The sequence below is a fragment of the Vicugna pacos genome, chromosome 31 (assembly GCF_048564905.1).
Source record: "Vicugna pacos chromosome 31, VicPac4, whole genome shotgun sequence".
NCBI lineage: Eukaryota > Metazoa > Chordata > Mammalia > Artiodactyla > Camelidae > Vicugna > Vicugna pacos.
In genome coordinates this window covers 15,024,723-15,048,969 of record NC_133017.1, presented here as the reverse complement: position 1 = coordinate 15,048,969, position 24,247 = coordinate 15,024,723, and the positions used below count along the sequence as shown (strand labels likewise).

Here is a 24,247-nt window from a genome sequence, read left to right as displayed (position 1 = left end):
CCCCCACCTACCCCCATCAGGGCTGAGTCAGGTCGCTGCAAAGGGCGAGGGCAGCAGCGCTGACCAGGTTCCCTGGCTCCCCCAGCGCTCAGTGTGCCTTATCGCTAATCCTCTCACCCTGGCGATTGCAGCGGGGTGAGGAAAGCTTGGCCTTGGGATTCAGATTTATAGAGGGGAGATAGCAGTTGCTACAGCAGCATATTGAATCTGAAGAACAAGGTATGGCCAGGTCTCCAGGCACCTACTCCTGGGCCTGCCATTAAATAGCTGTGTGACTCTGGTTAAGTCTGCAGCCCGTGCTGGGTCCACGTTGCCTCATCTACTAAATAAGTGGATTTGGACCAGAATCCCCAAGGCCCCTTGCAACTCCAGCTTTCCATATCAGCCCCAGTGTTAGAGAGAGGCCAAAGGTACCTGGGGCCACAGTCATCCCCCCAAGAAGGGGCACTAGGGCTAAGGTGCTGGTGAGGAGTCACGTGGCGTCTTTGGCACGTGAGCTTCTCTGTGTTTGCACGGTGGAAGGGACCACGGCACATGTGTTTTGGCCGCATCCCTGATACGACATCTTCAGTTGTAAAGGACAGACTCAGACTGCAAGGACAAGCTGAAAACTCCACTTTTCTGAATTCAACTCAATTAACTTTTTTAAACATCAACTACATGTTAGAAACTACAGAAAATGTAAACCTATCAAACAAGATTTCTGCCCTTAAGAAGACTGAAACCTACTACAGAGCCCAGGGAACTATATTCAATTTCTTGTAATAACGTATAATGGGAAAGAATCTGAAAATATATGTATGTATGTGAGTTTGTATATGTACAACTGAATCTCTGCTGTACACCTGAAACTAACATTGTAGATCAACTACATTTCAATTTAAAAGAACTAAAAACAGAAAGACTGAAATTTGGGAGAGAGGGCTATGTAGACAGGCAGACAGGTGGAGAGATTAAAGTGAAATACAATGTGTTAAAGCCTGTGGAAAAGATGGGGGACAGGAATTGATTTCGGGAGTTAAAGTTTAAGAATTTTTTAAATTAAAGCAGAATATATAAGAAAAAAAGCCCTTGGCTTTTTGCTTTTATATCTGTCACGGTAACAATGCTTTGCTCATAGTGGCAGTATTTGGGTTCTAGAATCAAACGCCTTACCTCTAAATCTTGGCTCTGCCACCTATTAAGCAGTGCAAGTCACTTAATAGCTCTGTGCCTCAGTTGCTTAGTCTGTGAAATGGGGGGCTAGAGTGATTATGTAGATAAATGAGATAATCCATGCAACGTACTTGGCTCTGTGTCTGGCCATAGAGTTAGAGTGAATGCCCAGGGGCAGCTGTTACTGAATAAACGTTTGCCTATGAACTGAATGAAGTGAAGTTTTATCTGCAATCCGAGCGTTTTATCATATACATGCAGAAGGGCCTCAAGTTTTGGGTTCTTCACTGAACACACTCATCATCTGTGGCTAAGACTGAGTTCAGATGTAGGCATCTGATACTCCCACCCTGCCACTGTGCTGGACCAGCAATGAGCCCCCTGTTATAGGACCTTCTAAGGCACAAAATGGCATGGTTTGGTTATATCCATTTGGGGAGATTTTAAGTCACAAAACATTGGTGTAGGAAAGTGTCCAGTCTCTTCCTCTTACAGACAGGAAACTGAAGCGCAGAGAAGTTAAGGAATTTGCCTGTGGTGATGCCACTCACCAGGTGGCAGAGTCAGGACTAGAACTCAAGACTCTTGACTCCCAGATCAGTAGAGCTTCCAACACGACCCCTGCTCCCTAGATCCCGACCCTGGGCCTGAGCTGCCTTCCGCAGTGAGTCTCTTGGGCCACACCTACCTGGGACCCCTCCCTCCACTCACTGGACTGTGCCCCAGAGAAAAGATTACCTGTTTTCCAGTTCTTAGGTCACATCTAAGGGCTAGTTCTTGACTCCAAGTGGGGGGAAAAAAGAAAAGTAAAAATCTGGGCCCTTTAGCACTCCGTGTTAAGTTGTCTCCAGAGCCGACTCACTCTCTCACTAATCGAAAGTGCTTTGCAGGTCTTATATTCGTGATCCTCATATGAGTGTCACCAACACAGAAGCTGGCCCTGGGGGCTTTCCCTAGAAAGGCAGAGGAGCTAAGGCAAGCTGCCCTGGCTCTATCTGGCGCTCACATAGCATGGGGCAGCCGCTCTGTTGTTCTGAAAGGGCGATGGGAAGAAAGACGAGGCAAAAGCAAGATGGAGGAGGGTGGAATTGGGAGAAAGCAGGGAGGCTGAGCATGAGCTAAGCTGGATCGCATCTTTTCAAGCAGAGCAAGTCATGTGCTTTCACTATTGTAGAAGCGCAATTGGAACATTAGGAATACACAAAAATGGGGGGTGGGGGGGGTGGGGAGGGAGGGCACTTCACTCTGAAACTTTACCAACTTTACATGTAGGTGCTTGTAACCTGTCTGCTTTTCTATCACTATATAAAAATTCGAATGAACTCAAATATAATGTTCAGCGGAGGCCCGGTTTTGCGTGAGTGATGCCGGTGGAACGGATGCCCATGCAACTGACGACTCCCCTCCTCGACTGGGTTGCATTAGGTGCCGCGGGCGGCGGCCCAGTCCCGCCTCGCAGGGCGCGGCCCCTCGGCTCGGGGAAGGCGCTCCTCTCCCAGGCGAGCGGCGGGAGGGCGGCCGCCCCGGCCTCGGACGCCGGCACAGACTGTGGCCGCCGGGTAAGAGCGGAGGTCCGGGCCCGGGCCGAGCGGGCGCGGGGGCTCCGCAGGGGAGCCGCCGGCGCCAGGGCCAGGCTGCTGCCCGGAGGGAAGCGGCGCGGGCGAGCGGGGACGGGAAGCCCGGGCGGCCAGGGGAGGAAGCGGGGCCGCGCACCGGGCGCCAGGCCGGGAGGCGCTTCCGCGCCCGCGGCCCCCTCCGCGGGGCCGGGCCGGGGAGCGCCGGGGCTGGGGGCGGGGGCGGCCGGCCGGGGGCTGACCCCGAGCGCCGCCGAGTCTGCGCCCGCCCGCCGCCCCGCGCTCGCCGCCCGCCGCCTCGGGTGACGCGGCGGCCGTCGGCGCGCACCTCATCAATAAGGCCTGACAGGCCGCCGGCTCCGCGGCCATCCATCACCCGCCCGCGCGGCCGGAGGCGCGGGGCATCCCGCGCGGGGGGCGGGCGCGGGCCCGGGAGCCGGCGGGCCTCGAGAGAGCCGGACCCGTGGCCACGGGGAGCCGGGGCGACTGCACCTAAGCCCGAAAACAGACCCGCGCGTCTCAGGGGCAGCGTTTTCTATCGATCAACAAATATTTGACTTTATTCCACCTCTTAATCCCAGTGTCTTGTAAGGATGTGTTCATTTGCTTTTAAAGAGCTGTAAGGGAGCTCAGACATGATCGAGCACAACCCCCACATTTCACGGATGAGGAAACTGAGACAGAGTCGGGGCTGGGCCTGCCTGAGGTCGCACATCCAGGTGGCGAGGGAAAACGAGAGTCCGCGTCTCCTGACTCCTGATTCCGAGCTCCTGCGCCGGCCACTCTGGCATCCTGCAGGACGCCTGACTCACATGCGTGTTTGGCATCAAATATGTGAAATGGACCTGCATGTTGTGGGCCCTCGGAGTCCGCACAATTCCTGCCCCTAAGTCAGGTCGCCGCCTCGGTGTGCGCGCGCGGGCGCCCGAGCGCGCGTGCTCAGGTCCCGAAAGAGAACAGTAAATGAGGCGAAAGTATGGGGGGGGGCACCTACATATACAAATAATACAGTTCCTTGAAGAATTCATTTACTTCCTCTTGCCACCTACTCCCCCGCCCAAGAAGTTAATATGGTTTTTCTTCTAACTTATTGGTTCCAGCACTTTCTCTCTGTTGCCTGTTTAAAGGACTCTTTTCCTCGTTGGTTTGAACCAGTTCGGAAGTAGGGACTTGTGTTCATCCTTAGATCTCCAAAATTTGGGTGGTGCTTAGCACATAGTAAGCTTTCAATAAATGTTTGCTATATGAATTACAATATTTGTAAGGGAATTTAAATTATTCAGGTTCAGAGGACACTGCGGCTGCAACGACTCTCAGATCCTGGTGTCCAGTCTCATTTCATCAGAGAGAGCCGGACCCTTGATTTACCCCAGGCCTCCCAGGGGGTAAGGTCAGACCCCTCCTGGCCTCCCGGGTGCCCTCCTTTTCCCCCTAGAAGGATGCCTGCCACAAACTCCCAGTTGTGGATTCCTGCATACTTTTTACTTTTTTCCTTTCCTTCCCACCTTTTGGTTCTTCCCCTACTTAATTAGCAAGCTCTCCAAGGATGAGGAGGAGAGTAACAGGGAAATCAATTGATGAAGCCAATCTGTTTGCTTTATTTCTAACAGGAAACAGTATTTTGTAGGGTTTTGTTCTGGTTTTTTTGTTGTTGTTGTTGATGGTGGTGTCTTGTGATTGTTGGTAATGTTGGTTTTTAAATTCAAGTGAACAGGATGAGATAAAAGCCAATGACCAATGAGTGTCTGTTAACCTTAACATTCGTTTTCCCTCCATTACCACAGTGCTGTGACGGGAGTTAGAAACAATATTATCCACAACTCTTGGAAAGGGTAGAAATGAACACACACACCCCACTTTTATTGCATAGAAAAGATAGCAGAGCCATCCTATGGCCCAGGTCGTCAGTGGCTTTGGGCTCCCTTGTGATGTCCATTAGACTGAGACTTCTGTAAACACAGGTACAAAGTGTGGTTTTATCTGGCGCAAGACACACTTTTTCCGGGTTACAATCCACCCATCCATGTGCACATCATGAACTGTGACTGAGTGTAATGAAAATCGATGTAAGAATCAGAGTTAAAACAAGTTGTCCTGCAGAACTGTTGTGAAGGTTGAATACAGTCATGTACAGGAAAGGCCGTGTTTTACTAAATGGGCTAAGTGAAATGCAGTTCTACTCTCAGGGGCAAACTCATTCCTTCAAGGCCAGGGCCTGGCTTTCTATTGCCTCATGGGACTAGCGGGAATAAACCCAGTCTCTCCCAACTGACTAGGTTCTGGCCAGCTGGCCACTCTCCATTCCCTGCCAGCGGGTTGCCTTGGGGAGCAGCAGTGTGGTTGAAAATGACTTAGAAATTTCTGAGCTTCTGCCACCTGGTTCTAGGACTCTCAGGATGAGAGAAGAGTCACCCTTCTGGCATGTCACCCTCCCTGCAATAGGGAGGGCCAACCTTGAGTGCTGGATCCTTTTAAAAGAGATGTAAGGCTTTCTTTTGTATGCAAATTACATTTCTGAAGTATTTTAGGTGGGAGTGGAACATGTGCCCGGGATGTGAAATCTCACTAAAGACTGAGGACTGGGTGTGTGTGTGTGTGTGTGTGTGTGTGTGTGTGTGTGTGTGTGGAGAGAGGCAGAGAGAAAGAGAATAGGGATTGAAGAATCTTTTCCTGCCCCAGCAATCTGTCTTATCACCGCACTTTTTAAAAAGTCTGATTTATGGAATTTACATACAGTAAATTCACCCTTTTTGTGTATAGTTCTGTGAGTTTTGACAAACACACAAATGGTGTAACCACCACCATAATCAAGATACAGAATAGTTCCAGCACTCTCCCAGATTCCCTCCATCCCCTTTGTAGTCACCTCTCCCCTAAACCCCTGTCCCTGGCAACCTCTGTTTTCTCTCCCTCTGGTTTTGTGAAAACGTCATATAAATTTGTTCCTTTAGTCTTTTGAGTCCGGCCTCTTTCATGCGGCCCTAGGGCACGTGAGATCCATTCTTGGTGTTGGGTGTCTTTGTAGTTCATTCTTTTTTGTTCCTGAGTAGTAGTCCTGTGTCTGCATGTCCCTCCATCTGTTTCCCAGTCAAGGATCATTTGAGTGGTTTGGGTCAATTATGAATAAAACTGTAAGTTTTGAAGATACCAGCAATGCTCTTTTATAGGTTAAAACATAACTTACATTTAGCTTTTCTTATCCTGAGGCAAAGCACAATTCATCTGCTGAAGCAAATATGTTCAGAGTTTGTAGAGAGGATGTCACAGTCCCTGAAAAACATAGGGTGTGGAGGAGTGGGGTGGGGGAGAAGGAAGAGAGGGGGAGAGAGATGAGAATTCTTGGCTTTTGAAGTGGAATAGAGACAAACTTCTTACACAGTGATTGGGAAATTGATCACTCTGGACTGATAAATCTGCGTCTCATTCTCTGTGCTCTGAGCTCTCCACTCAATCCCTACCCCAACCCCAGGCAGGGTGTGGGCTATGGAAACTGGCCTCTCCAGAGACCTCCTGGGGTGGAGGATGCAAGGATTCTTCCCCTGACAGGGGAAAGGTCCCCATCCCTGTGAGAGGTGGTGTGAGATGTGGGGGCAGGGCGGGCGCAGTTTGCAGAAGCTCCTGGATTAGCTCTGCACCCCAGTCGGTGAAACCCGCCAGACCTTCCCTGACTAGGTGTTCTCTTTCCCTCAAACCCTTCAATTCTTGGTTTTGCCCCCTTTAGTTCCTCACACTTCGGCAATTTGCTGTCAATTAGCATCTCTGCTGAAGAGGGCCTGGGGCTGTGGAAGAAGCAGACTTTAAAGGCAGAGCATCCTCGTCCTTCAGTCAAGCTCGCTGATCCAGAATGTAGGGAGACATTGAAAGTCGCCCAGAGAAATGGCACGCCAGGGACCTGCCAGTCCTTCTGCACTCAGGTCAAAATGCAGTAGCTACCCTTTTGAGAGAAATAGGTAGGTGCAGCTCTTGGAAGCATCATGCCTCCCATTTTCTCCTTCTGATGTCTCAAGAAACCATTAATTTCCAAATAATGAATAAATGCTTCCAAGCGCCCAGGGGTGTGAGAGAGAGAGACTAGCCCACTCTCTTTGGGCACCTGCTGCCCCTGAGGGGTGGTGGCCTGTTGGCAACATGACTGTCGGTTACAGGGAATCCCAGGCCTGTGCCAAGGGGGTCCCAGCCGCCAGCCCCCCATCAGCCCTCCCCCATCTCACCGCCGTTCCCGCAGCCGGGCTTTGGGCGCTGCTCAGGGCGGCGGCGCTGCTTGCGGTGGGTGGCGGGGTGGGGGTGGCGGCGGCGGCGGATGATGCTGTTTTAGCACTTGGGCTTCGCGCTTCCTTGACACTTTCCTGTCTCTCGCTCGCCGCGCCAGGTCGCGGCGCCTGCCTGGGCGTCTTCTCCAACTCCGGGTCACCGCGGGCCCGGCGGCCAGGGGAAGGGTGCCGGGGCCGCCCGTGCGGAAACCGGCCCAGGCTGGCGCTGGGAACACCGCGTCTTCGGTGACCCCGCAAGTCCCCGAGATGTGCGTCGGGGTCTTGGACTGGCAGCGCTCCAGCCGCTGGTATCTCCGTCACCACTGCTGCCCTCCCGGGCGACTCGGGAGGGTCCTCGCTCTGTCTGGTCCCCCTCCTCCATTGGGCGGCCTTTTCCTTCCCAGCTCTCTGCTAGCTTCCCCTCTCCCGGGGGGTCTCCATGTCTATTTCTATCACCTGGTCTCTTGACTCCAATCTCGTCCTCTTTCTATGGATCTGTGTTTCCCTCTCCTGTCGTCCCTTCACTCTCTTTTCTCTGGTCTCTGTTCTCTCTGTCCTTTCTCTGCTCCGTTTTATCCATGACACTTTACACCATCTAACAGTTGACTTATTCTCCGTCTTCCTCTTATAGAATGTTCTAAGGTCCCTGAAACAGATTTTTTTTCTATTTTGTTCTATGCTGAATCCCAGTTCCTGGCACCGAGTAGGTGCTCAATAAAAAATGGACTGAATGACTGCGTGAACACGTTAATTAATTAATGAACGAATCCCATCCCTCCGGGTTCTCAGGCCAGTCTTTTCTTTGTCCTTTCTGTCTGCCTTCCTGTCTCTCCCCTTTTCCTCTCCTTTCTCTTGTTTCTGTGTCTATCTATCCTTCCCTCATTATTCTCTCGATCCTGGTGTTTGACAAGATCTCTCTATCTTTAAAAAATGTACGGACCTGCGCCCTCGGCAGGAAGTCAGTACCCTGGGCATCTTTGTCCATTCTTTGTCCCAGGAAGCCCGGCAGCCTCCCTCACCAACCGCCGCAGCTTCAGTGCCCAGGCAGTTTCCCTAGCTGAACTCCACTTCCAAAATCCTTACTGTGACCCCTGGAAACCCCTTCTTCCTGCAGACCCCAGAGTCCAGGGACTCCACGGTCTCCTTAGAGGCAGCCTAGATTTGGGCAGGAGATTTGTAGGTGGCCAGGCAGGTAAATGCTCCCCAGCCACCCAGACTGGGCCTCTCTCCAAATCTAGCCTGGACTTCTGCATCCTACTTTGAGAAATGATGGTGACTCTGGGCACCTACTGTGTGCCAGGGGACACATTCTCCTTTGAGGAGAGCGTTGTATTCTCCATCTCCCAGCAGCCCTAAGAGATGCTATTAACAATTACTTTTGTAATTGTAATCATTCAGCAAGTACTGGGCATGTACTATGTGCCAGCCCAGGCAGCTGTCCTCAAAGAGCTTATCTTCTGGGGTGTGTGTGGGTGGGGGAGAGGAAAGGGGAACCACAGATAAACTAATTTATAAGTCTGGAGAACATAAGACCCAGGAATTAAGCAAATTCACATTTTATGTATTCCAAGAATATTTATCGTGTTGTTGCTCTGTACTGGACCACACCAGTGGTGCAGCTTCAAAATTCCCTGACAGAGGAGGAAGGAAGGAGGACCCACAAGTGGAAAAAAAGTGGGGCCTATATCATCAAGGGAGATCCCGGAGGCGGCAGCTTCGGTCCTGAAGAGTAGGGCCCCTCCAGACAGCCCAAAGATGCTACAGGGCCAGAGATGGTCTCTGTGCAGCCTGGGCAGTGAGTGCCAGAAGCTCCCGCTTGCTGAGGTCCTCAGATGAGGAGGAGGAGGAGAGGAGGCCAGGCTGGGGAGGGGGGCAGGAAGAGGGGCGCACGCACGCGAGGGCGTCAGCCTGGCCGCAGCGCTCCGGGTGCTTCTCTCCCCGCGACCCGCTGGCGGCAGTGCCCGGACTCCCGGGCGCCGGGACCGGCTTTCAGTTCTGGCCTCCGCTGCCCCGGGACCTGAGGAGCGCCCTCCCCATTCAAAAAGCTTCTGGCGTTCTTCCCGAACTTAATGAAAACGTGGAGATTCCTTTTCGGTTTTCTTTCCCTTCCCACAGGCTCTTAGATTATGCGACACGAACTGTTTTATTTTTATTTTTTTCGAACTGTTTTATTTTTAATTGATTTTAATTTTTAAATGTCAGACGTACTCATTAAAGGAAATTTAGAAATACTCGAAAAGCAAAACAAGGGTTTTAAAAAGCATACCATTATAGAAACTCGATAATAAATAGAATGATCAGAGGACTAAGACTCAAATCTAGTTTTGAGACTTATCACGGAACGCACGGGCTTTGCCACCTCTGACAAGTGTCTTAACCTCTCTGGGTCTCCCAGCTCCAGTTTGTATGAGGATGGGAACCCCTTCTCTCCCTCCCTCTACCGCAGCAATGTTGTTGTTTCCTAGAGAAAAAGGGAATTTGAAAGTGTTCTGTAATCTGGAAATGGCTATAAAATAGTGTGCCAAAAACCGGTCCTCAGGGCCGGAAGCAGCAGGAAGCGTTTGTGGTCTGTGAGCGAGATCATGGCTGTGCTTTGCAACACCAAGTAGTATTTTTACAAGCAATCCAGAATTGAAAAGGATAGCTGCCCGCTCGCCTCACTGCGGGCCGGGCCGGAGGCTGATAGTCGCTTCCTGGGGTGCAGAGCTCGGTTCCCGGGCGAACAGGGCGGGGGTCTCTATACTCCTCCTCCTCCACCAAAGAATTCCCGGTGCCAAGGCACGGGGCTCACGGAGGGAAGGAAGTTTTCAGAGCGGCACAGCTTATTTCGTTCTCCATTTTTCCGTCGGCGGGGACCCGCGCTGCGGGTTGTGCAGGGCTCAGTGCGGGCCCCGCGAGCGGAGACCGAGTGTGGCCGAGAGAGGAGGAATCGCACTGGCGGCGCCAGGCCCGGCGGGGGAATTGAGGGCCGTGTGGGGACAGAAGCCGGCAAACGTTCCGCGCGGGTCCCTTTGTCTGTCCCGGAGCCCTTGTGCACAGAGCCGCCGAGAAGCACCTACATCTCGGAGGAATTCGTTACACAGGGCGAGGGGTGACTTCCCTACTCCCCTCCCTAATTCTAACTGCAGGTTTTTTGTTCCCGATGGTAAGACCTTGGGGGCCTGGCGTCCTTTCAGGCGTCGCTGGTGTTCTGGGCCCGCGGCCGGCAAGGCTGATTTCCGCAGAATGCCCAGCGGCCGCACCAGCCGGAATGGACAATGTGGCACCTTTGCTGCGCTCTGGGTCCCGCCAGGAAATACAGGGAACCCCGCACAGGGAGACCCTCGCTGGTGTCACTGTGAATTCCATCTTCCACTGTTTATTAACTTCTTTTTTCCCCAGAAACTAGAGTTCAGATTCCTCTGTACACCATGTTCTGCCTACAAATGCGTCTCTTACTGAAGGAGGGACATACTCAAGTCCCAGAGGCCTTAATGGAGCAAGAAAAGGCAACTCATCTTTGTGTTCTGGAGAGTTTTTTTTAAAGCTTATAGTACATCTTAATAATTCTTATTTGTCTATAATCTCACATCTTGACTCATTAGATCCAGGCCATTAGCAAAAAGAGGACAAAGACTCACAGTATTAAATTTTCCTTGTAGATTATGGGAAAGAAAAGCGGAAAAATGTGAATGGGGTTGGGCCACATCTCAGGCCAGCCCAGAGACATCTCCTTAAAAATAGCCAGCAGTCCGAACCTCAAAGCACCCCCCACCCCTTCCCAGCTGCCTCCTGAGCGAGGGAGAAGCCTGGGAATTCAGCGGCAGCCGATAAACCTCCTCCAGCCGGCGGGCCAGCGAGGCCTTGAAATGCTCTCTGCTCCTGGCAACGGCGGCGGCGGCGGGGCCGCCACGGCGGCTCCCGCCTCGCCCAAGGGAGGGAGGGGGCGAGGACAAACGAAACACCCTAAAAGAGCAGGCTGCTCACCAACCACCCCCTGGACGGTCCTTGAGCTGAGCCCTTTGGGGAGAAAGTTGGGGCGCTGGCCCACAGGGGGAAAAACACACGGGGAAACAAGACACAAAGTTCTCGGTTCCAAGCGCCTTCCCAGAAGCAACGGATCTGTCACGGGCTCCCAGGCTTCAGCCCACCAGGAGACAGGAGTGGGGTAAATGAGCTCTGTCACAATCCTGGGCAGGAGCCGCCCCCCAGCAAATCCGGGGTTCCTTGCCAGCCAGCGCTTAGAAAAGGCAGGCCCTTCCATCGGGGGTCTCACAACATTCACATAGACCAGGACCCCCACCACTGTACAGAGGAGGAAACTGAAGTCTGAGGGTAGGAGGTGAAGACTGGGGGTAGGAGGTGCGGGGAGTAGGGCGAAGCTCGCCCCTTGTCACTCGGTTAATGCGACCCTCAATACTCGCGCTGCGGCCAACCAGGCACTACCGAGGTAGCTAGCGTGGGAGCAGCCTGTGTCCTTAGCTTTGGTGAGGACGCTCAGATGGCCTCTCCCTTCCCCCGTGCTAAGCCCCAAGGCCCGGTGCCCAGGTTCAGCACTTTTTGCCCTCTGGAGGTCGCGCGTGGGAGGCAGCTCTGAGATGTGGGGCATCGCTGTAGCCATAAATTCCCAGGGAGAAGAGAGATGGCTGGGCAGCTTCCAGCTCCTCCAAGCTCTGCCTTTCAAGCCTTCAGAAAGCCCTCGTAGGTCCCTGAGCAGACCTTTGGCTTCCTGGCTCTGTCTCGTTCGCCCCAAAGCGAATGAGGACCGGTTTCAAACAGCGCAGGGGTCCCGTCCCCTTCTAGGCTGCATCTGAAAGTGCACCGATCAGAGTGTCCCAAAGAAACCGCCTTTCCCCGGGACCAGCCTCCGGGATTCTCAGGACCTCGTCCCTCTTGAGATCCCAGGGCTAGGATCTGCAGCGCCAAGTTCTGCAGAGTTGGGGGAAGTTGGAGAAGGGACCCCAAGCACTCCGCCCTCAGCTTCTGGGGCGCGAAGGGGCCCAGGCGGGCAGCGGCCTGGGGAGCGCGGTCCGCGCGTCCAGCCCGTGCGCAGCCCTTCCGCCGCTCTGCCAGGCACCTCAGTTTTCTCTCCACGGCTTGGGCCCATCTGGACCTCCGCACCTTTAGCTCAGGGAAGAGAATTCCCCGCGCAGCCGCGCTCAGTCCTTCCTCCGGGATTTTCCTGAGAATCCCCACGAATTGGCCACGATCCCTTTGGGGGTTTCCTTCCAATCAGCCCCGCGTCCTAGCCTCGTCCTCAGCGCCCGGATTGCCCTCGCGCAGGCCGGGAATCCACGACCGGTTACCGACTGCGGAAGCGGGTGTCGCCCCTACCCTTACTTCGGAGGCGCACAGGTTTCTTGCAGGGTGGTATCCCGGCCCCCTCCCTACCCCTCCAATCTGCTGTGAGAAGCCTGGGCTAGGGAGAGAAACACTGCCTGGGGCGGGGGCGGGGGGGTTGGGGGGAACTGAACCGAAAGCTTGAGAGCCACCGGCCGGCTGTTATCTGGAGCTGAAGGCTGCGGTAATCGATGGGTTATTTTTACGCGGTAATAGGGCCCTGTGATTGCTCTATTAACCTTTAGACCTGTCTGAGGGACTCTCCGGCTCGAAGCCCCGCTGCGCTGGGGCCTCTAGGCACTGACGCCGACTCCAAACTCAGACCTGCCACCCTCCCCGCCGTCGCTCTAGGGAGGGGGGGCTTGAGGCCACTGGAGGAGCCTTCTGGGCCGAGAAGCCCCGCTGGGCTGCCGAGCTCCCTACGCCCTCGCCAAGTCCCTTGGATTGGTGCGGCGGCGCCACAGGCTGCAGAGAAAACGGAAAGATCTGAAGGGAGGAGGCCGCAGGAACTGGGAAGCTTCGCCATGGAAGGGTGCACATTATACATGAATATATAAAACTGTGGGCAGGAGCCGGCGCCTTGCGGACTCCCTGGGCTGCTGCGAAGGTGAAAGGGAGGTTTCGGTCTCTGAGCTCTGACGGGGGGGGGGGGGGGGCAAATCCCAAATTTGGCGTCTCTTCCCAGAGTCCGGGGCTAGGAGGATCCCCACTACCCACTACTCACTGTCACCCGGAGGCCTGCAGCCAGCCGGGCACCCCTGGTGACTCACTGCTCCACTCCGGATCCGGGGTCGCGCCCAAGAGGTCACCTTCCCCTCTATCAGCCCCGCCCCTCGCCCACCGCGTCCTGGGCCGCGGAAGGTACCGACCACCAGGAGGCGGGAGGGGGAGGGAGGAGGTGGAAAAGAAGAGAAGGCGGCGGGAGAGAGAGGATTCATTAATAAAGTTGCCCCTGGGCAAACCGCAAACCGAATTGATCTCGGTGGGTGAAGCCCCGCGCCCCAGCGGTAGCACTGTGGCCTGTTCCGAGGAGATCCCTGCGCCTGGACTTTGCCTGCTAGGGGAGTTTTTTGAACAGCCCCGCAGCCCGGCGCCCGGCGGAGGTGCAGCGGCTGCGGCGCGCCCCCGCCCCCTACCCTTGCACGTGACTCCCTCCGGCCAGTCAGCGCCCGCGAGCGGGAGCTCAGGGGCCAGGGGATCCGCGCGGTGAGCTGGGGGACTCCGAGGCGGCCGGCCGGGAGGCTGCGAGAGGCGCCGCCGCCGCCAAAGCTCCCGCCGCGCCGGGGGAACGCGCGCCGGCCTCCAGGAAGCTCGAGCCTCGGCAGGTATGGCGTTTTTCATCCCTCTCCTTTCTCCTTCCCACTAGCAGCGGAGCCCTGATCTCCTCTGCGTTTGTTTGCCCAGGAGTAGAGAGGTAACTAGCGGGTGGAAAAGAGACATTGGTCACTCCCCCCTCCCTAACCTTGGCCATTGCCTATTCTACTTTGTCTGAGCAGCTTCTTTAAAGCAAAGGAAGATTTGGGGGGCGGGGAAGCGAAGAGAGATATTAGAAGTGCTTCTGAATTCTTTTTGTGTGAATTTGAACGTTTCTAATCGCTGCCCTCGCGTGCAGATTCCCCAGCCCTTGTTTGCACCTAACAGGCCAGGGCCTGGGTGATGATGATGGCCGTGAGTAGTCACCCGGATCAACTGACCCGAGACAGGCCGCGCCGCGGCTCGAACACGCAGGGACTCAGACGGAGGAGTGTCGTCCGTGGGCCACAGAGTGGCGGCGGGAGGCGGCGCAACTGGGCCTTGGGCCCCGGGAGGCGCTCCGAAGTCGGGAATGTCTGCTGAGCGCCGGCACTTTTTATATCTTTCTGGCCGGCTTTTCAGTCTTCCCCTCACTAAGCTAGCGATCCCAGCCACCCACCCTGCTTTGGGTGAAATTAACTGAGTGCAGGAACCCGGTGGAGAGCAGCGTGGTCCCTCCGCTGGCCACGGGAGCTACCCCGGTACACTAAATATGTCGCTTGGCTTTGGGCTGGAAGGTGACCCAGGGGAGAGGAGGATGTCCAGGCGGTGAACTGCCACCAGGTTGAGAGAATGAGGGGCCTAGAGATTGGGGGGAAGGGGGTGTGAGGGACCCAGGGCCGGTGGGAGCCCGAGCCGGCGCTGCCGGTAAGGTTGGGGAAGCGCCTCGGGGAAGTGTTTCCTGTGTTTCTCAGAAAAGGAACTGCAGGCAAGAGCAGGTTTCAGGCTTTTAAAGAGCGAAAGGTTGCATTGGGGCGACGGGGTGATGCAGACACACACACTTCTGAATCTCCACATCCCCGGAAGCAGCCAGCTTCATTATTGCTGGCTAGTGTGCGCATTCGTGGGTGACAGTTTTCTATGCAGCAGGCCGAGGGCGAAGGCGCTAGCTGAGCCGAAAGAGCAGGAGTGACCTGTAAATGGACGGGAACTTCAGGGCGTGCTTTCTCAGAAATAGTTCAGAAAAGGGCTAAGTCAGGAGGGAAGAAAGCATGATGGCTAGCCTGTGAATTTGGGGTGAGTGAACTGGTGTGAGTGATCAGGAAGGGAGGGAAGACTGGGGCACAAGCCTGGGTCCCATAGAGAGGCCAGACCTCTTCCATCATTCTCAGGAGCTCGCTCTGCTCCCTCTGAGGTGATCTGCCTGGAGGCTTAATTACAGAAACAAGTGAGAGTCCTTTAAAGGGAGTAGTTAATTTTGCATCTTAACAGAAAGGTATAGAGTGGTATTTTCTCCACCTTCTATTGTTCAGTAATCCAATTCCAGGTAATGTAACAGTCATTTTAAAAGGCAGAGGCTGTAATAGAGACAAATGTTAAGTTTATGGCATTTTTAGTATTTACATTTTTAAAGATTGTTAAGTTATCATCTGTAAGTGTATTGGAAGTTGAATTACAGAATTATAAATCTTCCTTTCCTGCAGCTATGTGAGAAAAGAAACTTACAATATTTGTTTTAGCACTGCAGGAGTATACAAGAAAATACAATGAAATAGGTCAATTATTTGACTTTAAAATTAAATACTGAATGTTTTATTAAGGTAAACCTATGTATTTGTTTATTGAAGCCCAGAGATTCCTATAGGTATAAGTATTTTGTCTTCATTCTCAAGGGGAAAGTTGGTGATCTCGGGTCAAATATTTTTTATATCTACCCTCTAATCAGACTTCTTATTGGAAAGAAATGTTTACCAAACCAATACTTTATTGTATAGTTTTGAAAATAAGTAATAAGCCATTTAAAAGTTAACATATGACTATATAATATAGTGTTATTAATTCATTATTATTAGTGATGTTGCAAAAATGGTGAAAAGCATGATATAGTGTGTATTAGAGATTCCATTTCCAGAATTTTTTACATGAATGAAGATGACCATTTATTAGAGTACATAATACATCTGAAGTGCTTTCTTATGATACCTTAGAAATATGTAATAACAGTAATAGCCAACAATTATGTAGAACTTTCTTGTGCCTGTTATAAAAGTTTTATAAGACCCTGTTGTAAGTGCTTTACAGATATCAATTTATTATCCTGACAATGATCCTACAAGATAGTTACCTTTAATATTTGAATTTTTATAAATGAGGAAAGTGAGGCCCAGAGAGGGTTAAGTAATGTGTCTAAAGTCATTCATTCAGTAAGTGGCAGAGCCTGAATTTAGTACATAGTTCAGTTAATAGCTCTGTAATTCTACTATTAATCAAAAAGAAACCACTGTTAAGAGCAGCTGCTTTTTCTTAAGGAGAAAAGTGGGCATGGACTGGACATACTTAAACCCCTGCAGTCCTACAGATCCTGTCTCCCACTCCCTTGAATTGTACTTCGATCTTAGAGGAGTTTCAAAACTTTCCAATGCTTCAGTTCCCTCTTTTGTAAAGTGAAGAGAGACACTTTTACTTAGTGGAGGTGTGAAGAAAATTACCTGGAACAGAGCAGGTATTCTGTTCTTCAGGACATGGAGCTCTTAGTTTTATCAGAGAAATTGCCTGGTGAAATCAAAACACGGGATACAAGGATATAATCAAGTCCTACAAACTGTTCTTCCCCCTAGCAGTGTCATTGGTGTTCTGATTCTATCCAAGGGTGGACTAGTGACTCCTATGAAAAATCCATTAAACGAATTGGAATGGTCCAGTGAGTCCTGTAGTTCTGTAAAGTGACTTCGTACATTCCCCTGACGTTTCTCATCTTAATATCCAATCTGCAAACTCTCCAAAATAAAACTATTTGCAAGAAATGTATATCTTGTCTGATTTGATGTCCACACAGTCTAGCGTATGGGTAAGAGCTTCCACAAACCTTTTCACTGAGATTTAGCAGACACTGTGCTCATTTATAAATATTTAGACTCTGCCAATAGTTTTAAAAAATTGCAAACAAAAATCTCTTAGTTTGCTGGTATTTTATAAAGTTTGTCTTTGTTTTCCATGGGCAATCTAAAGTTTTTTCATGGCTAGGATGAGTTGGAAATAGGTAGGGGAACAGAGAAGATGAGGGTGAGATTTCTTGGGTCCTAGGCACTGCACGGAAACCCGAAACCCTTGGATTTTTAAAACATTGTGACAAGAATATTCTAGAAGTACGGTAAAATTAAAGTCCTTTCTGACAAGCAAAACCAAAAAAATTGACCAAGATCACAACCAGTAATTAATTACATGTCCAGTAACCGGGAAGCCCCACTCCTCTAAGGCGCTCCTCCTCGAGGCTTCCCTCCGGCAGCCAGACCCCACGGCCTCTGCAGAGCAGTTTCCCGTGGAACCGCGTGGCATCCGTGGGCCCCAAGAGTAGCGATTTTGTTTGCAGGGCGGGACAAGCAACCAAGCTATGGGAAAGTGGGCTCTGAAAACTCCGGATGAACTTTTTCCCCCCTTTGTCGTTCCCCCTTTAGGACCTACCGCGGCTGCATCACGGAGGAAGGGAGCCTGCCCGGCCCTCGGCCTTGGAGTCAGACTGCCGCGCCCTGCGCCCCAGGCCGAGGTGTCCTGAAGACACGGAGCCCCAGGCCCCGGCCCAGGCGCGCCCCCTCGTCTTCGGGACGCCAGGCCCTGCAGTGGATTTGGCCCCTCCTCCACCACCTCTGGGAACAACCACAAATTCAATTTGGAATTTTCCTGAGTAAACCAGAGCAGAGCATAGAGTCTTTTGCTCAATGCTGGATTTAATCAGTGCATGTTTTTGAAGGATCTGGCTTTTTTTTTAACCTTTGACTTTTGATCTTCGTTTTTTGTGACAGCCCCTCACTCTGCATTATTGGTATTTTTATTTTTGTACTGTTGTTATTGCCTCGCCCCGCACTGCTTCTTGGCCCGAGGACTCGGAGGCTGCGAGCGCGCGGGGCGATGTACCAGAGCCTGGCCATGGCCGCCAACCACGGCCCCCCTCCCGGGCCCTACGAGGCGGGCGGCCCGGGCGCCTTCATGCACGGCGCAGGCGCCGCGTCCTCGCCGGTCTACGTGCCCACGCCGCGCGTGCCGTCCTCGGTGCTCGGCCTGTCCTACCTCCAGGGCGGAGGCGGGGGCGCCGCGTCCGGAGCCGCCTCGGGCGGCACGGCGGGTGCGGCGCCGTCGGCCGCGGGGCCCGGGACCCAGCAGGCCAGCCCCGGCTGGAGCCAGGCGGGAGCCGAGGGAGCCGCCTACACCCCGCCGCCCGTGTCGCCGCGCTTCTCCTTCCCGGGCACCACCGGGTCCCTGGCCGCCGCCGCCGCGGCCGCCGCCGCCCGGGAAGCCGCGGCCTACAGCAGCAGCGGCGGGGCGGCGGGCGCGGGCCTGGCCGGCCGCGAGCAGTATGGGCGAGCCGGCTTCGCGGGGTCCTACTCCAGCCCCTACCCCGCCTACATGGCCGACGTGGGCGCGTCCTGGGCTGCGGCCGCCGCCGCCTCCGCGGGCCCCTTCGACAGCCCGGTCCTGCACAGCCTGCCCGGCCGGGCCAACCCCGCCGCCCGACACCCCAACCTCGGTGAGTGCTGAGCGCGAGTCCCGGGGCGGGGCAGGGTCGGAACGGAGGCTGTCCTGAGCCCCGTTGGGACGTTTAATTTCTCACAAGTATGCGGGGGCGGGGTGGGGTGGGAGGGGGACGGAGGGGGACGGAGGGGGTATGTGAGTTTCCAAGGAAAGCCAACTGGAAGACAGAACCTGGAGGCCGGGGTGATGGTGGCGGTAAAGTTCACAGCCCCAAGGAGCCCAGATTCTGTTACATCGGGGCGAACCAGCCCTCTAGATCCTTTTATGAAAGAGAGAGAAGACGGCGGGGTGGCGGGGTCTGAGTGAGCCGCCGTGCGCCCGGGCAGCGCCCAGCTGCAGGGGACCGCCGAGGCCGGCGGCGCCCCGGGAGCTGGGACCACTGGGCTCCTGCTGCCGCTTCCTCCCAGCCCTCGCTCAGTCCTCCGCGGGGAACTGATTACATGACTTGGGCCCAAGGCTTTCTGGGCCATTTGGCGGCCCAGTTGGAGGATCCCTCGAGGTGGCAGAAGATTTTCCTGTCGGAGATTTCACATCGGGAACAAACGAGGGACCCCAGCTAATGGAGATGAGTTGAACTGGGGTCGGCACCAGGCGGGTGCCTCAGGGCCAGGGCATGTTGTGACCTCGTGCTGAATTGGCGGGCAGGGCTGCGTTGGTATGGCCCCCCTGGGGGGTGTCCGAGACTACTCGAAGCCCAGAGGTGCTTCTTTATAATGCTCTACTGAAATCGAGACTTTGCTGCAGGTCCATGTGTCGAGCCCCCTCTCTTCCCGAGGGCTAGGGTTAGAAGTAACAATCGTAATGGGCACAATGGTGTGTCTCCTTTGAATGCCAGACCCGAGATGCTGGGCAAGGCAAACGTGTGCCCCTTCCTCGATTAACACATGAACCAAATGAAGTCCGAAGAAGGGCTTCTGAGCCTCGTGCTGAGAGAGAAAGGGAAGTGGCAGCACTAGTTCAAAATGCAAACGCCCTCTGGTCCTGTGGAATTTCAGGAAGGGACGGATCGGGTTTGGACGGTGAGACTGCTCTTGTGGGGGAGGGGAAGCCCAGACTGGAGAAACAAAGTTAACATTTATTGACTACCTACTAAGTGCTAAATCCTTTCGCATTTGTTCTCACTTTGAAGAGTAAAGCCTATGCCTCCCAGGTTTCCATTCTTGGGCTGACTCCGAGAACGGTCAGGGCTTTGAAGAGCTTTTAAATTATCCCCTGACCCTGGGTGGCCAGGGAAGCTCCCCAGGGGTGTCCAGCCAAATACACATCTCAGGTAAACTGATTAACCGTGGATGTGGCGCCGGGGCTGGGGCTGGGGCTAGGGCTCCCAGTTTCCCTCTCCCCATCACGGGGGAGCCAGACGGCACCCACGGGGGAGGAGGGGCCCCGACTCCGGAGCACCTCGGGAGGACCTGGGAGAGATAGCGCAGGCAGCATCTCCATACAATGGCAGCTGGAGGTGGGCGTGTTGGGGGTGGGGCGCTCCGGCCCCCGCATTCTTCGAACTCTCCTGAATTTCTGTTTTAACAGAAGGAGGAATGGTCCATATACTTCCATTTCTTTTAACTTGGAGATGGGGTGGGGAGGTTGCTTCCTAACCCGTATAATCCTGGGCTGAGAATTTGGTGTTTGGTTAGGGAAAAAAGAGAAGTTCAGAATCCAAAGATGGGGGATACTTTGGGGTCACCAGAGTTACAGCCGCAACAATGTAAAAAGAAAGATACTGTGTGAGGAGTCCACACAGTATTTAAATTCTCAGATGTAACCCATACCAGGAAGGAGGGTGTTTCCCACATGCCAGTGTCAACAAATGGCAAGTATGGTCTGTCTTTTGGGTGCTCTGTGCTGTGTCCCACTCGAGCAGGAAGTCCCACCTGAAGACAGCCCTTGGCTCCGGCCGAACAGTTGGATTTTCTCTTCTGTACACAGCCAGGTGTTTTAAATGGTCCAGTTATGAAAGTTATTCCATGTGACCTATGTAAGGGGACAGGAGGCAGGTGGAATTTGTTGGCGTTCGCACTTCCAGCACGTTCTGCAGGTGTCAGTTACATAAAGGCAAGTTGAGAGCTGTGCATATAAGCATGCTTTTTATATGTTGCTCCTGTCACATGGACACTCCTGTGAATGCCTGGTAGCTTCCTGGAGGACCATCGCAGCCACATTCACTGATGCTGAGTGATAGAAGGATGCTGATAAGTGATGACTGTTTCCATGATATTTTCTGAGAGCTTGCTGTGTGGAGCTGCCACCCGGCCCTACAATGGCAGTACAATGTGGGGGTGTGACGTGGGCAAACCTAGATTCAATTCCAGGTGCCCTTGTGATCTTGGGCAAGTTACTTATCTTTTTCAGTCTCCTCTCTTTCTATAAAATGGGATTGTCATAACTGCCTTTAGTGCCTTAAATTAGAAACATGAAGTAATATTTGTCAAGTGCTTGGCTCTGGCACCTCATAAGTAATGGTATCTTTTTAAGGAGTCACCATGCAGAGTGACCAATTTTTCTGATTTTCTCAAGACTGAGGAGCTTTTTAGGATTTGAGGGTTTTAGGGCTAAACCTAGGACAGTCCCCCACAAACGGGGATGGTGGGGCACCCTGAACAGACACGAAGATGTGTCCGTGAGCCCGCAGTGTGCTGCAGAGATGGTCTGAGAGCACCCAGAGGTGGTGCTTCCTCCCCTTGGCAGGAATCTGGAGGTCGTTGCCTCAGTGGTGCCTCTGCATTTATTTGGTCTTGAAGGGTGAGTAGAAGTTTGCCAGGAAAAGTACCTACAATTTGAAAAAAAAAAGGAAAAGAAAACTTGTGCCTTCATTTATTCTCTGGTCCCATGAAATAATACAACACAGCATGGCTTTTATCTAAATAATGTATTTGTCACCGCAGGTAAAACAACACAGACTAACTCACCCTAAACTTAGAAACTATTTTTAGCTTTAATGACGAGAAATAAGAACACCTTTATTTTTCTATGAAGCATTCACTGTTGGTATTAATAATACTTAACATCTTGTCAGAGTTCTTTTGTTGGTTATTGAAATAAGGCAAAAATCAAAGTAATAAAAGTGAGCAGGGGTGTCTGTCAAGCTCTGCACTTAGGTTGGGAGGAATTACTCTGCTTTGACTGCAATGTATATAAACTTCAATTCATTCCAAGTTCAATATGAGCCCTGAAACAATGTTGAATTTGCTAATTAGGCCTCACTAATGGAATTTTGTGACCTTACTGGGGCAGGTACAGAATCTCACTCACTTAAGTGCCTGGCACACACTGGGCACTTAGCAAATATTTTAGCAGAGATCCAGGAGGGTGTTACCGCAGTCCTCTGCCCGCCTGGGTGGGACACACACCACGGCTGCTCAAGAGGTCAACTGGAGGACCTCGGGGGAGGGTGAGCCAGGTGGGAGAGGATTCTGGAAACCTTGGGAAACCACTGAAACAGTTTTGGTTGGAGAAGCCGCAGGGTGGGTGAGAGATGGGTACAGATAGCTAAAGGCAAAAGTCTATGGCCCTTTTGTGTTTCTCCAGGTGAGCAGAGGCTGGGTTTGAGAAGAGCCCTTTCACACACGGGGTGGCCATTGTTGAAATGGAATACGGGGTCTGGCTTGTCTCACTAAGCCCCTGGGCACTGAGAGCACCTCCGGAGATGCCAGTGGAGCGGGGCAGGGGATTCTTGCATTTCAAGGATGAGGGTCCCGTTGCTTCCTGTGCACATGAGACAGCCGTGGCAGGTTAACACAGCTGTTTCCTGCTAAGGAACCCAGTCACGAGTGTTGCACAGCCATATGGGTTTGTCAGAGCTCGTGGAAATGTATGATTAAAATGGGAATATTTCATTGTGTGTACATTACACCACAATAAAGTGGATTTTTGTACCAATTAATGCTTGCAAATACTTAAGGCTGAAAAGGAAACTCGAAATTATATGTGACTGTGCCTTAAATAGCATCATGGTGGATGTTATTGGAAAAGCTATGAAAATACATTTTATTTTGGAATAACTATTCTTTTGTATAGTAGAAAAGCCAGCAATTATATTTTCAAAGGATCTCAAAAATTTTGAATCATTTTAAATATTAATTAAAAAAATAATGACACAATGAAATGTATGTATATCACTCTCAGGGTTGACCAGATGTTTTCTTTGAAAGCTTTGCCTCATTCACGATGTTCTAAGACTTTGTTTATGGTGCAGGTCGGTGGAAAACTCTGAAGTGTTTTCTGGATCTTTAGGGGACTGCTTATCAATTAAGCTGGTTGCTTTCAAAGCCAGTTCATTTCTGTAGGGAACCTTGTGAGATCAACTCTTAAGTAGCTTGTTTGGCTAGAGAATGATTCTTTGAGAAAACCAACTTGTTTAACTTTCCGGTTACCACCCTGAGCAAGTCAGTTGGATTTGGGGCTGGTCTGTGGTGCTAAGTTGAGAACCAATTAAATGGGGAAGGTGTGTGGGGGTAGCCAGGGGTGTGTCACTGCTTCTAGTGAGATCTGTCACCTGCCCAATTGTGTCCCATCGAAAGGTCAAGCCACATTTGCAAGGAACTTTCTAAGCACTCAGGTGGAGTGATGCACAGGAGACAGTTTTAGATAACACTTTCTTCGGTATCCCTCCCTATTTTTTTTTTTTTTTACTTAAATGAGCTAAGAAAACAAACATACTCTGGGGTGTGGGGAAACAGGAAGTCTGATACCTGTGGGTGGGAGTGTAAATTGGTACAACTTTTGTGGAGAGCCCTTTGTGATATCTGGCAAATTACACAGGAGATACCCTTGACCCAGAAATTCAACTTCTAGGAATTTATTCTACAAATATACTGGCACGTATTAGTTGCAGCACTGTTTGTAACTGAAAATAATTATTCCAACAAAAATTAGAAATAATCTAAATGTGCATTATTAAGGGACTGCTTGTATACTTGTGGTGCATGCAAACAACAGGACATCATGTGGGCATGAAATATTAGGAAATTTCTTATGTAATGGGATGGAATCCTCTCTGAGACATTTATAACTGCAAGATGTGTGTGTGTAGCATGATAATTGTGTTTAAAAAAAGAGAAGATGATGTGCATTTGAAAATACTTAATTTCTCTCTGGAAATATTAGCAAGAACTTTTTAACATTGATTGCCCATTGGAAATAACTGGAGAGGTGAGGGATAAAGGACTTTTTACCATGTATGCCTCGGAATTTTTTGAATTTTTAACCATCTTAACCATTTTTCATAGTCCTTCCCATGCTTCCTTATTAATCCATTAAATGACAAGAAAATACATTTAAAATACTGGAAGGTTAAAGTTAAGATTTACTTTATTTTTTTAACCATCTTAACCATTTTTAAGTGTCCAGTTCAGCAACGTTAAGTATATTCACAATGTTGGAAAACAGATTTTCGGAACGTTTTTGTCTTGTAAAACTGGACCTCTACACCCATTAAACAACAACTCCTGATTTCACCCTCTGCCCAGCCCTGGGTAACCACTGTTCTCTGTGAATCTGACAACTCACATATAAGCTCATGTAAGTGGCAATCATACAGTGTTCATCTTTCTGTGACTGGCTGGTTTCACTTAGCATCATGTCCTCGGGGTTCATCCATGTGGTAGCCTATGATCTGATTTCCTTCCTGTTTTAAATGCTGAATAATATTCCATTGTATGTGTATTCTGCATTTTGTTTATTCATCCATCATGGACATTTGAGTTGTTTCCACCTGATGACTTGTGAATAAGGCTGCTGTGGACATGGGTATGCAAATGGAATCTTTTGAATTTTGAACCATGTGAATATATTACCAATTTTAAAATATTACACCAATTAAATATTTAAAGAGACATAACTATTCATGAATTAATTTCCTGAAAGTCTCCCTCCTTTTTAAAAAAAAATAAGTTTCTATATTTAGAGTTTATGGATGCACAGGAAAGGTAATTTAAAACATGAATTGTTGTTTATTGAATTTGGCTTTTGATT

The 24,247-nt window shown here is 51.5% G+C and overlaps 1 protein-coding gene across 4 annotated transcripts in view; it reads left to right on the top strand.

Moving 5' to 3' along the window:
* GATA4 (GATA binding protein 4) overlaps positions 1-24,247 on the top strand; it is a 73,147-nt gene that overhangs the window by 11,614 nt on the left and 37,286 nt on the right. For 2 of the 4 annotated variants that reach the window (XM_072952622.1, XM_072952619.1), the window contains exons 1-2: positions 13,533-13,623; positions 17,206-18,272. In XM_072952622.1, coding sequence (XP_072808723.1) covers positions 17,657-18,272 — 616 coding nt within the window. In that variant the 5' untranslated portion in view covers positions 13,533-13,623; positions 17,206-17,656. Of the gene's footprint in view, positions 1-12,844; positions 12,906-13,532; positions 13,624-17,205; positions 18,273-24,247 lie in introns of those variants that run through there. The other 2 variants (XM_072952621.1, XM_072952620.1) reach the window with 2 other exon arrangements.